This window comes from Vanellus vanellus, assembly GCF_965231255.1.
Source record: "Vanellus vanellus genome assembly, chromosome: 23".
NCBI classification, from domain to species: Eukaryota; Metazoa; Chordata; class Aves; order Charadriiformes; family Charadriidae; genus Vanellus; species Vanellus vanellus.
This window is the reverse complement of record NC_138928.1, coordinates 4578829-4592491: the sequence shown is the minus strand read 5'-3', so window position 1 is coordinate 4592491 and position 13663 is coordinate 4578829. Positions and strand designations below refer to the sequence as shown.

General features: G+C 52.4%; 1 protein-coding gene across 1 annotated transcript in view; it reads right to left on the bottom strand.

The window, feature by feature from the left end:
• Positions 1-13663, bottom strand: part of NFASC (neurofascin) — a 94511-nt gene that overhangs the window by 26380 nt on the left and 54468 nt on the right. Inside the window, exons 11-25 of the mRNA XM_082494465.1 lie at positions 13455-13586; positions 12997-13140; positions 12499-12610; positions 12234-12400; positions 11478-11625; positions 10717-10841; positions 9747-9782; positions 8863-8964; positions 8552-8749; positions 7484-7554; positions 6630-6852; positions 4448-4563; positions 2991-3195; positions 888-1010; positions 117-290 (exon numbers count right to left, since the gene is read on the bottom strand). Coding sequence (XP_082350591.1) covers positions 117-290; positions 888-1010; positions 2991-3195; positions 4448-4563; positions 6630-6852; positions 7484-7554; positions 8552-8749; positions 8863-8964; positions 9747-9782; positions 10717-10841; positions 11478-11625; positions 12234-12400; positions 12499-12610; positions 12997-13140; positions 13455-13586 — 2076 coding nt within the window. The remainder of the gene's footprint in view (positions 1-116; positions 291-887; positions 1011-2990; positions 3196-4447; positions 4564-6629; positions 6853-7483; positions 7555-8551; positions 8750-8862; positions 8965-9746; positions 9783-10716; positions 10842-11477; positions 11626-12233; positions 12401-12498; positions 12611-12996; positions 13141-13454; positions 13587-13663) is intronic.

Sequence of the window (13663 nt, the reverse complement as noted above, 5' to 3'; positions counted from 1 at the left end):
CTGCTGCGCGCCGGTTACTGGTTGTTCTGTGGACCACCTGCAGTTTTTGGCTGACACACGTACCGTCGCCCCCTTGACCCCGCAGCAAAGCCAGAAGCTGTTGCTGCTGCACATACCTTCGTTCAGCAAGGCTGGCGACTCCTCCACTACGGCTTCTCCTTCTCCCACCTGGGTCCGTGCGCGCAGGAAGAAGCGATAGCGCGAGATGGGGTCTGTCCGCTGCAGGGTGAACCTTGTCTGGTTGGGAGAGAAGTTCTCTACCAGGGTTCGGCCCGTTTTGGATCCGTTAACTGGGGAGGAAAGGCAGGTGGTGATGGCTTCAGCCTTGTTTCGGAAATACCCCGTGCCATCTACCTCCTCCCCGCGCCCCCAGGCAGGCGGTGCCGGGGCACGTGTGCTCAGAGCTCTTAAATACGCTTTGTCTGGGGCAGCTGGTGACCTACTGGCTGGGGGACCTGCTAGCGGGGCCGTTGGGGGTTGTGTAGGTGGCCAAGGAAGGGCACAGCCCAAGCGCCAGGCTCTGCGAGGAGGCTGTGCCGCCCCAGGCGCGGTGCTGGGCTCTGCCGAGCGCTCCGGGCAGCCTTTCTCAGGCAGCCAGAAGAGCTTGTGTTTGAGTGAGCACATAAACTACTCGGGCTGCGCTTAAAGGGTCTTTTCGAATCGGATATCAAACTTATTTCCCTTCCGCGGTCGAGCCTGGAGAAGGGCTGAGCACCCGCCACCCTCCCTGGGGAGCCGCAGCTGCCCAGCACCGCGCCAACACCAGCACCTCCGTGCCGAAAGGCCGTACGGAGAGCTTTCCGTGCTGGCTGAGCAGGCAATTAGCAGTAAGGAAAATGGTTAATGACTTAATGGTTATCGCTAAGAAGATAACGCGTGGAACGTACAGGCTTGATATCTAAGGTTGTATCCTGTGAGGACTCCGTTGGGATGCTCTGGGTGATCCCACTCCAGATTGATGCTTTCCAGATTAGGCTGTCGGATTCTTAAATACCTGGGGGAGCTGGGCACTTGGGGGGAGGACGGGACCAGGAAGGAGAGGGAAAGAAGAAAAAACATACAAGGTAACATACCTTACAATACCGTATACATCGCAGGCTGACTGCTACACGCCAGACACCCGTAAATACACACACACGGGTAACGCACACGCTAGAGGTCAGAAACCGATTGAACAAGAATCTGTGCCAGAAACCATGTGCCAGCCCAGGGTTTTCAGCAGCGTGTGTGCGGGGAGCAGAAACCAGAGCAGCTCTGCATGCAAGCCCAGCGCCGGCAGCGCCGTGCCCGTGCCGTACCGCGCTTGCGGGTACCGCCGCCCTCCGCGCGCAGCTCGGTCAGGCGCCCGCAGAAGATGCTACAGCCGTGAAGCGGAGCTGTGACACAGTTCAAGTCCCACTTCTGTATGTTTTTTATCTATGTTTTTATATGTATTTGTGTGTGTATATATATATTTATATGTTCTACATATATATATATTTATACTTTACTGTTTACAGCTCCCACCCAGTCCGACTTTTGCATCTCATGTATTTATCTGTTGGAACAGTGAAAAAATAATATGGCAGCTTCTCTTATTGCAAAGCATCTTTGTGTTATTAATGTCTCGAGACCTGTAACAGGGAGCCCGTGCACGTATACAGCGGTCCTCACCCTGAGGAACGGCTGCTTTTATGACTGCTTACTCAAAGCTAGTAAAGGAAGGAAAGCGCTATACGTTCTTGAATTGAACTGTTCTCCTCGTTTTACTCATAATTGCGGCGTCTTGACTGGGGAAAGAGCTTGGCTCTCTGATCTGAGAGATTATGGATTTTTTTTTTTAAACAGAAGGTTTTTTTAACTGTTGCAGAGTACGATTCAATGTCCTAAACAGCGATATATAGTCAAGAAAATTGCTTAGTGGTATAGGAAAAGACAAATCAGCAGTTTACTTATGACAAGAGTATAAGCTGCTATAACCGTTTCAATCAATGCCATCCACGTATGCATACAGCTCCCCCAAACGCGTATATCTCCCCAAAATGCATCTGTCTCCCCCAAATGCTCCGTGCCGCTGGCACACAGGTAAGCAGCTCAGTCAAAACACGCCTGACTGCAAAACCACCCTACTGGAACAGAGTCCCTTCTTTTTAAACGAGCTTAATTGTGGCTGAAATTAATTGAAAATCCTTTAGAACGTGGTGACAGCATCCAAGAAAATGTTAAGGAAGAAAGAGACAGGCCTGAGAGACGCTGTTCCTGTACAGCGGGAATGGGAGGAAGAGGAGGAAGACGACCCCGTAGCCCTTTGTGTGAGCTGAGACAGGATTTTTTCCCAGTCTCTACCGTTTTCTCCTCTCGCAGTTTTGGAACGTGCTGTGCCCAGAACATCTGTGCTACAGAGAGATTCATTGCCAGCCACTGAAAGTGCAGCTCCAACAAAAAGTTATTGGCGTGGCTATAAATAGCTCCTGTGACGGCAAGAAAATTAAAATCTCAAGTTCATCCTTGACACGAGCTCTTTAAACAGAAGAACGAGGCGCTTTCGCCTTAAAAGCCTGACAGGGGTATTAGTGACATCCTTGCGGAAGAAAAGCGCTCGGGTCTTACCAACGCTCTACGGCCTTTTACTGAGCCAGAGGAACAAATTCACTCCCGCTTCCCCGACCCGCGGTGCGGTGACATTTGCATCTCGGGCAGCAAATCCGGGGCACGGTGCTGTGCCTCTGAAGAGGCGGTGCAAACGCTTTGCTTGTTCGCCCCCAGCGATGCTTGCTGATGTGCTCAGAGCACCCGAAGGGGATTTTTAGATTGACGAGACGGTGCCGGGAGTTAGCTCGAGGTGTAGCTGCGGAGACGTCACCTCCCCCGCGGTGACGGAGGCAGTGCCGTGAGGCGCTGGTGCTGCCCAGAAGATGCTCAGCTAAAAACGGTCCCTAGCGCGCGTCCCCAGCAGCGCCGCGGCTCTGCGGGGCCGAACCGCCCAAACCTCTCGCAGCACGGGAACGTACCTCCTTCTGGCGTGGGGAACTCCTTGACTTCGCTGCGTGGCCCATCTCCTCGCCCGTTGGTTACAACCATCTCAAGCTTGTAGTTGCTGTAAGGAAACAGCCGGGACACTATGCCCCGGTTTCGGTCTCCAGGAAAACTCACATACTGCCGTTTTTTGGAGACCCACAGGTTCTTCAGCAAACTACTGTCTCTCCAGAAATAAGCCTTCAAGAAACATGCACGGCAAGTGAAGCTTTTCCCATTTAAGTGCAATTGTGTGTTGTTTTTTTTTTTTCATTAAGAAAGCATAGCAAAAACTTTGCTTTTCCGAAGAGCAGCTCTGGGCTGCAGAAGCCCTTTCGAGCAATTAATGAAGCTCCACGTCCCCCCAGCGAGGCAGGTCAGTGGTGTTACCCGAGGAATAGGCTGAGCGTGGGGTTAAAAGCGCTTAGCGAAGGTCCCAGAGCAAAACCAGCTCAGCTCAGTCTGCAAAGAACCAGTTCTGGCTCCTGCGTGCTGGGCGTCCAGCGGATCTCCCGTTCGGCCCCAGTTAGTACCGTGGCGGCGCGCAAGGAAAGGTGGGACACGTCCAGGCACAGAGGAAAGGCTGAACTTGGAAAGTCTCCCGTTCGAAGCCCCGACTGTAGGTCTTATTTCATGCGGAAATAAGATTCAGTCAGGAAACAGAGCAGAATGACAGCGCAGAGGCAGAAGGAAAGGAAGGCAGTGCGCGGGGAGTTTGCGTTGTGCCCAGCGGATCGCTGGATTCGAAATGGTATAACTGTCTGCAGGACACGCGCTTTTGGGAACGTCTTAAACTCTGCTAGAAGGGGCTCCGTCCAGACTTCTGCTTGTTTTGAACAGGGTCTGTCCTCTGCACGCAAACACTGGTGTTTTACCGCAGCAGTAAATGAACGAACGGGATCCGTGCTGTCTTTAGTTGCCAGTTAGTACGAACCGCTGGGTTTAGGCTTTGCGGGGGTTGGTGGTCATTAAAAGACGCTGTCAGTACTTTGGGGATGACACAAAAACTAGCCTGTCTGTACCTGTCTGAGGTCATTCCCCCCACCCCGAGCCAGCCAGCCTGTGGTTCTGGGCGGCTCTAGAGCCGGGAGACACCCCACTGCATGGGCAGGACCACCCCCTGTCCCTCTCTGGGTGCTCAAGGGCAGCCCCGCTTGCTTTGTCGGAGCACCCCAGATCCTGCGGGAATGGCCAGCCCGGCACCGAGCCCTAGGGCAGCAACGGGAGACATACCCAGCCCCGTCCAGGCACCACAAAGAGGAAACCAAAGCACGTCAGTTCTGGGGCTCAGCCCCTGTGCTCTGCACCCGCCCATGGCAAAGGGGTCCCGATGGCCGGAGGAGAGTTTTCTGTCATCCCCATCGCGGGCGGCTCCATCACCGGGGCCGCCTCGCCTCGTGAGAAGGTTAGCTGTGTTACTAGTCAGTGCCGAGGAGATTTGGGGTTTGCTCACTCTGTACTCCTTGAGCTGTCCCTGGATGGTGTCCAGGTGCACTCGGGTCCAGGTCAGGGCAATGGCAGTGCTGTTTAAAACTCTTATCCTAACATCCGTAGGCGCAGCCTTGGGATCTGAGCGTTCAGGGATAAAGGAGAGCGTACGTTAGGCACCCGGCGGTACCCTGCAGGTCAGACAGACAGACGGACGCCCCTCTGCCCCCGCCATGGGTTTCCCATTGCGGGGTGAGCAGTGGCCCCACGCGCCGGCTCTGCCCTCTGCAGGCACCCCGGCAGCACTTCTATGGGGATAATCCTTTTCTCTCTCCTTAAATTCAATTTCTGAGGATTTCCAAATTTGATAACATGAAACAGCAGCAACAGGCCGGTCCTCCGCTTCCCGGCTGCCCTCGTCGGGGGCGAGCAGCCCCCCCCACCGTGCGAATACACACAATAGCATCACTTACCTCTGTCCCCCTCACTTTCTCCCTGACCTGTGCGTGCTTTAAAAGCTGCCTTTTGGTTTTTTGTTTGTTTGTGTTTTTTTTTTTTTTAGCAGTGCTTCCACAGGAAGGGGGGGACCCCCCCACCCCCCATATTTCACTCGGCCAACCGTCACAAGCACATTCGCCATCCCGTCAATAGCAGGGCTTCCTACATGCTGCCGAGAGGGTCGTGTTAGCAAAGACGGGGTCTGGCTCACCGCCGCGTACCAGCAAATCCATCCCCTTCCCGCTGCGCCCGGCTGGCCGCTGTTGGACCCGGGAGTCACAAAACTATCTGTTATTTCTACATCCCTTAAGCTGAATTTGGCCAGAACCTGCTGTTGATCCACTTGGGAATTTTAACCTCCTCTTTACACGTCACCTGCTGGGATGTAGAAATCTGCAGTTACTTGTGAAGCAATTCAGACGTGACAGGGCAGGCACTAGTATTTTTGTTTGGTTTTGGTTTGTGTTTTGTTTTTTAACTTGTCCCGGCCCTCGGGACGCAGGCAGGAACCCCTTCGTGTCTGGGGTGGGGTGGGGGAGCTGCGGCTCCCTGGTTTACCTCCACGTGAAGCACACACGTGCAGGCTCCTTCAGATCCTCCCGAAACTCAGAATTATTGCACAAGTTTTCAACTGAAACTAGAAAAAAAAGCCCACCCGGGTAGTTCAAAGACACGTAACGCAGAGACGACGGTGCAGTCGGGTGGTTGTGGAGCTTTTCCAGTAACAGCCTCCCGGTCAGGTCCAGCTTTGCTTCCAGCGCTCAGCTCTTCCCCTGACTCCCACCGTTTCTGCCCATTTTCCCTCCCGCTGCCCCGTCTCCCCTGGGAGAAGACGCCCAGTCGGAGGATGTGTCGCGTGTGCCATCTCAGCGCCACGATTGCAAATTTCCTTGAAATCGCTGTGCCCTTTTTTGTGTCCCCTTGACTTCAAGCCTGGAGTCAGGGACGGTTGCCTGCCTCAGCTACCTCCCTTCTCCGTAATCCCAAAGTCACACACAGCCAGGGACCCCCACCGATGCTGCAATGCGAGAAACTAATATATATATATATACATTAAAAAAAAAAAAAAAAGCAGTTGGCAGCAAACCACATTATCCTAACAGGATAAGGATAATCGTAGTTCAGAGTCGTGGATGCCACAGGCACAGACGGTGATACCAGTAGCCCAGAGAGAAGGTGAAAAGAACGTTAAACCAGCTGGCCGCTGGCTGTGCGACCAGGTGGAGGGTCTGAAAGAAAGATAAGCTGAGGCAATGGTGTGTTGCAGACGGGAGCCCAAGCTGGGGCTTAGCTGGGGCCGTATCAGAGAGGCACAAGAATCCAGTCCAGGATGACCCAAAGGCCCTTTTGGCCATTGGTAGCACCCCTCATCGGAGATGAACTCGGTGCTCCACAGATGTCACGGGCAAAAAAGTGTACTGCATTTTACTGGGATACGGCCAGAGCTCATCTTAAATGAAATCTTATTGTCTTCCACGCTCAAAGCGTGACCTGGCTCTTACAGAGAGCAGGGGAGGCGCTAAGTGATTTGGGTCATGCAGGCAGAGTCTAATGGCCAAACCTCTTTCTTCCAATGCCCGGAACTGGATTTTTGCGCCAAATCAAGCAGTGCTATGACCATGTCCCAGGCCCAGGTGCCAGCCCACTGACCTTGGGTGGGATCCTGCCCTTCCGAAACACTTACGAGCTCCGTCTGAGAAAATACTCACAATCTTCCCCAGAATAGCCGATGAAGGTGTCAGGCTCCGGTGCTCTGCCAAAGTCATTCTCCGCCTGCACTTTGATCTCGTAGGGTACGTAGATGGGTGTGTTCCAGACGACGTGCCGCGGCGTCTTCACTGTCTCGTTGTACCAGCTCCCTCGGGGGTCCCTTCGCCTCCATCTCACGATGTACCTGAGGTTGGGCCCGTAAGCCTGAGTCGCGTTCAGGGGCTGAACGGACCAAAACAGAAAAAGAAAGTGAGAAGGAGAAAGAGCAACTGCATTTCTCTGCCGTGGAGGGCCAAAAAGTTCTGTTCAGCAGCTGGTTCTTATTTCATGCTCCATCAGCCAGTCTCAAAGGAGGTCAATAGTTTTGTTCCCAGAGAGAGACGTCCCTAGTCCTTGCCCAAGGCAGGACCAAGAACCGCATCCTTATACTCCAGTCCGTTCTCCCGCTGCAATTTCTATCCTTTCAGATGCTGGCTTATTTGTGGATGACACCTGCTGGTCTATGACGAAAAGCAAGAGCTGGTCCGTAAGCCCTATATACTGCTTCAGGAATCGGACTCTGAGCATCCTCCCTAACCTGTATTTGCGATCCCGCATCTTTTCTTTGGCTCGCATTGTTGCAAATCACTGTTTTTATCACAAACCTTCTTCTAGGCTCTAGCAATGGCCTCTCTTGTAGATGCATCTTTTGCTTTTTATTTCCTTTATGATCATTAAGGTTATGGTATTATGATCATTAAGGTTATGGTATTCTGTGTGGTACATCACACGTGCCGATGTTCTCTCTCTCTTAGCATCTGTGGCCGTAACAGTAAGATGCTGGGTGGCTGTCAAGCATCAAAGAAGAACTCACCGTCCAGGTTATCTCCATGTTGTTTTTTTGGGTCCCTGCACCTTGAACTCCTGTTGGGTTAATTTCAGGACCTGAAATCCACAAGGGGAGGGGGGGGAACAAAACCAAAAAGCAGTTTATTATGTTGAAAAATGACCGTTTGAGTGGTTAAAAACCCTTTACTGTGCAAGCCAAAAGTACTTCTAAGACAGAAGTTAATGGCCCGATTTTTCCAGAAGTTCCCATTCAGGTTAATGGAACACGAGACTCTCAGCACTTTCGAAAACCAGGCCATTTATTTAGGAGCGTCTTTTTTTTTTTTTCCCCAAATGTCCTCAATCTTTGAAAGACAGCCATTGTGGAGCAACCCCAGGAGCCGAGCCTGACACTTCTGAAATCTGAAACAAGAGGCGTGATGTCGGAAGCCAACACCAGGTGGCAGTAGATATTGCAGAAGTATCTCTGCAATGGTTAAAGGAAGAAACGCAGCAAAACTACTGAGCTTCCTGTGAACTCCTCATATGAATTTTCCCAAGTTTTCTACAGAGTACAGAGCACTGGGCACACAAAGTCAAGACCCCAGTCTTGGTCGTGGACTGGAGCACACTTTACTCCTGCATCGATCGGGGCTCCCGGCCAGCTCTAGCAGCGGACCATGAATTAGCAATTCTGGAACAAAATGCCTTTTGCTTGTGGCTGGATTACACTTGAGGCTAATTTTCCAAGAGCTCCTTCTGAGCTTCCTGTGGTCAGAAAGGATGAAAGGCTTTCTTTAGAAAGCCTCTCTGTAAGGTGAACCCGGGCTTTCCTTCAACACATTCTGCTGGAGTGACCTTGGCGTAAATCTTTCCGTTTGAGTTTCGCTGCTCTGCGGAATGTCAGTCATGGGCTTGAGGATGTGAGATATAAAATTACACCCCAGCACATGCCTGGACCAGCTCGTTCCCTCACCTGTGTAAATCCATTTCTGTTTGTTAGAGGAGCTGTGATCATCCACCACGAGGGGAGAGTCTACACAGAGAGTGGTGGCCACACGTTCTTACAACGTCAAGTCACTGCGGCAAGAGGGACCGGGCGGATGGTACTCACGTGCCCCGTTGGTCTGGTATCGTTCGGAGGGCACACTGGGCAGGCTGCTGCCCACGTCGTTCACCGCAATCACCCGAAACTGGTAGTTGACGTAAGGAGAGAGGCTCAGGACGGCCGAGTTGACGCTCCCGGGGTACCTGGAGTGGTTATGCCACATGCCAGGTTGGAACCGGTCCTCCTCAAACTGGACGATGTAGTCTGGGGGAGAGGATGGAGAGGTGGGGTTAAGGGCTCAGCTCACAAGGAAAGTTCTCCCTCCATCGTGCAGAAGAAAGCGGGAGGGATACGGGGCAGGGGGTCCGGCAGCTGACCTGTGATGGGGCTGTTGTTGTCATCGCCGGGAATCCACGTCAGCCGCACGCTCCTCTCGGCCAGGTCTGTCAGCTCCAAGTCACGGGGCCGGTCGGGTCGTTCTGTCGGCCGAGTAACGAGACAAATGAGGCTGGGATCGTCCCAGGAGCCCCAGTTCCCATCGCTCCTCCCGGGAGGGGAAGCCCTGGCCGTCTTAGCCCAGACCCGTGGGAGGACACGTGCTCTGCGGCACGATTCACGTCTTGCAGCTCTTGGTGGATCCGGGCAATTTTTTAAATACAAAAGAGCTCATCGTGCCCTGCCTGGAAACCCCACCTGCTCCCGGTACAGCTGATGTTATCTGGTGGGGGGCGCACGAGATAGTGGCTTAGCGGGGGGATATAGGGTCTTACAGCAAACCACAGGCAGCTGTCCAAAATATCGATGCAAACAAATAGAACAGAGAGGACGCAAAGCCTCGATGAAAATACCTCCTCGTTAGAAATGCTCTGGGCACAATTCTGGTTTCTTTATCGGGTCACAACCCACACGGTCGCACAGAACCAGCTCGTGCAATAACAGTAATAGTAATAACTTTTTTCCAGGTAAAGGCCAAGGGATTCAATGCGATTTTTATTTTTTTTTTTTCCTCCCATCAGGGCTCACCATTTCCAGGTATGGGTAAGGTCATTCTGGGACTGTGGGACACGAAACGATGTGGCACAGGACTTTTCTACCCGCGGCCATCTGGATGGGTTTTCAAGGACAACATGGACAGGACTGGGAAGCATCAGCTCCCAGCTTTATCAACCGCTACACCTAGATTTTCTGCTGGTGTTATTGGCAAGGCAAACCAAAATCAATTTACAAAATAAAATAAACCCAATGAATTAGTGATGATTACCTTTAGGTAACTCTCTCAAACGGTTAGCAGGGACAGCTGCAAGGTAAGACATTGGTTGTTAACGGTGTTAGTTTAGTCATTAAGCTTGGGCGGCCAAAGGAGCGCATGGCAAATATAAAGTTACGCCCGCAGTTACGGATTTCAGAAGGACCCGATCGTGCCTGGGGACCTCCTTCCCCCAGAGACCCCCGGGCGGGCTCTGCACACCTTTCTTCATACTGCTAGGACGCGGCAAAGGGGAAACGTCAGCCTGCTGTAGAGTTAATTAGCTATTAGGGGAAAAGGCAGGGAAACGAATCAAGCCCAAATTATTAGGGATACGAGAATCACGTTGCGCCCTGACTTTTGTAGGGCACTGCGGGTCTACGGCAGCGGCGCCGGCAGGTTGGGGCAACGGCCGGGAACGCATCACGTCGGCGAGCTCCGAGGCGGCCAAGAGCAGGGACCGATAAAGCTGCGTTTCGCGAGTAGGTCTCGCGGTGTACATAAACGGGTGCGGGGAATGGGTTTGGGGTTGTGGCTCCCCATACTGCAAAGGGGACCTGCAAGGCGAGGAGCGGCTCCCTCGCCCCCGGGTTTCCAGCGCTGCTCAGCAGCCTGACATTCAGTTAAACTCACAAGTTTAGGACTGTTCTCGCAGAGCTTCAACAGCCACATGCGGCTATTTTTAGCTGTATGTAATAACTACTCTTTTTTTTTTTTTTTTTTTTTTTTTTTTTGTCTCAAACGCAAGTTTCCTTCGACTCGAAATCAATGCCGTTGTCTGAGCCTGAGCTTAGGCAGCGCGTCCTTGCCGAGTCCTGCAGCAACGGCACGATTGCTCTGCCGGCGTCTCCCTGAGCATCGCTGCTTCAGAGGACGATTCTGTGATCGCAGATCACCCTTTTCAGTCTGACCTTGAAGTCAGTCCGTTGTATTAAAAATAAAGCACTTTTAGCTCTGTGTCAGTACGTTGGGAGGACGGCTTTACCGAGTACGGTGAGGTACGCTTTAGCCGAGTCCTTGTCCAGCTCCGTGCTCGCTACGCAGGTGTAATCCCCTTGGTCCTTTTCAGCCACGCCATATATCGTCAGACCATCATCTTCTTTCTTCATCCTTAAAGGGATGAGAAGGATAATCACACAACTGTGCCTGAGCGCGTCAGGCAGCAGGGCTGAGGTCTAATGGTTCTCTGATAAAATACATACAAAAGCCTAAACAGAACAAGGCGTACGTCTCCGGTCTGAAGTTTTTATCAGCTAAGGATGTGTTGAGTTATTCTTGGAAACCTCATTTCCTAAGGAAGCAGCGAATGTGCTCTGGCATGTATCTGGGATAATCACACTTTTAGGAAAACAGTCTGAGCTCTGCCTGGCTCCTGTCCCGTGATCAGATCTCACTTCACGGGAAGGGACACGGCTATGGAAAGGAAATGACAACTGTCCCACTCACAGCAGATAAACATTAATTTTGAAGTAGCTTGTTATTAACCCGCCTGTTTTATCAAGATGTCCTAAAATATCTGTAAATAAAACCTATAATCAAAGTCGTGACTTACTGATAAGTCAACTTTAATTGCTAGGCAGCGTCTGTTGGAAAGAGCTAGTAACGTTAAAAGTATCAAGAACAGCAAATGTTGCCTAGATGGGAACTCGATGTTTCTCCTTATTATCCCTGGTGACTCCTGAAACGTTCTGTAAAAAACTCCGACGGTCCTGGGAGAGGAGACCCGCGAAACCGTTGAAGACAGACCTGTTTCCAATGTAGAGGGGTGCGTCGTCTTTCAGCCAGGTGACCGTGAGCTTCAGCGTAGGGTCGTGCTTTATGCGGCAGTGGAGGCGAGGCATGGAGCCCCTCTTCACCACCTGATCTTCTGGTCCTCTCACAATCCTGGTTGGGTCTGCACAAAGTCAGAAAGAAGGCGTTAGACACCACACCGCCGGGTCTCAGCTCAGGAACTCAATGAAGAGTGGTGTTACTGGGAAAAGACAAGCGTGCGCATCAAGCGTTAGTCGAGCTCGCTAGAGTGAACTGTCTCCGATACAGATGCTTGCAAATAAATTAATTTAACAAGCCATTAATTCATGCTGACCCTTTAAAAAATACCCAAAATACTCAAAAATGAGTCAGCACTCAGTTTTGCTGAACAGGGAAAGCCCCGGTGGAAACTTGATTCAGAAAATGTTTTATTGCCATCAGTTAACGCTGATGTACATTTTGTATTTCTTTTTGCAATGCTTATGGCATCTCACAGCTCAATATCCACGCACTAAGCCCTTCTACAGCTTCAGTATATCCACAGACTTGTTTTTTTCTCAACATTAAAAGGGGATCTCTGCCCTTTCTGGATTCCAGCTCCAAATTACGCAGTGCCCGTCCTGCTGACAAACTGCTGGAGCACACAACCAACCCCCCCCCCCCCCCCCCCTTAACCTCAATTATTATTTCTGCTGCAATTTTCAGAGGATCCCGGAGACGGTTTTGACCAAGAGCCCTTTGTGCCCCTACCTTTGACCTCCAGGCGAACCTGCGCCTCCGCTTTACCCAGGATGTTGGTAGCAACACAAGTGTAGATGCCCTGGTCCTCCTTCCGAGCCATGTTCATCTCCAAGCTCCCGTTCTCATGTGCCTTGTAGTTTCCTCCGTCCAGCGTGTTCCCCTGGCCGTTCTTAAACCTCACAACACCACAAAGCGCTATTGTAAGGGAAGAAAGAGCAGGACACCTCCCCCTCCCACCCCTCCGGAACGGCAGGGGATGGGCTGCAGCTCTTACCATCTCAGGGTGGGGATCGGCGAGCCAAAGAAGGGGCAGTCAAGCCGCGTCCTGTTGTTTTGAATCACCTTGATGAGCTGATTGCGGGGGGCCAGTATCCGTGGGGGCACGTCTGCAAACAGCAAAAAGCACAGCCATTAGGCAGAGAAACCAGTTCCCAGACCACCTCTCATCCTCCACCCTCCCTTCTCTTTTGTTCGCTCTTCCTTGTTGGCGCTTTCGAGACTCAGTAGAGCTTCTCCATTCCCTCTCATCTCTCCTGCCCTTTCGGGCCTCGCCACACGAATCGGCTTACATCTCAGCGCCAGCAGGGCTTGCTCAGCCTTGCCCGGCTTCGCAGGTCCGCGGCAATGGCCTTCTGCTCCAGAGCCCGGCCGCAGAGGTCATGTACAAAGGTACAGCAGTGTGAGAGTAGCTAACAACAAAGAGGAAAGCAAATGGAGAACTTCCACAGGGAAGGCTTGAGTATAGGGGTGTTCACCTTCCGTAAGCGCTTACCCAGGACGCTGACAAAGGCGTTGGCGAGAAGGTAGCCGTGCTCGTTGGACGCGTTGCATTGGTACACAGCGCTGCTGCCGATCTGGGTATCTCGAAACACAATGGTGTCTCCAGCCACCTCTCGGCTCGGGTTGGGGGGAGAAGCTTCAAAGCAGAGAGCACTCTTTAAATTACACTTTAAATTAAAATTCACAAGACACTCGATATCATCGCGCGTCTTTCCGTTTCAGCCCAGGTAAAACCAGACGACGGTACCTGACCTCCCCAGGCCACAAAGACACGGCCCCGCTGGCCTTGTCCCCAACAAGCAGGTGGTTTACGTGCTGCGATGCCGCAGCCCACGCACATCGCTCAGCGGGGTGCCCAGCGCCCCGCCAGCACCTCCGCCTCTCGCGGCCAGCCGCGACGTCCTTGGCTCGGGTTTTTGGTAGAGGAGGTACAGATTCTTCCTTGCTCACCTTCTATGGGCTCGCCGTTCACCAGCCACTGGACCGCAGGCTTGGGGTTGCCATTGGCTCGACACACCAGCCTGCCATCCTCGCCGGGGGCCAGAATGAGGTTTTGGGGTTCGTCCAACCAGTACGGAGCAGCTTTAAAATACACCAACGCACCCGTTATAAACGCAGCAGCACTACCTCACCCCGAGTCCCCTCTCCGCTGCTCCCGG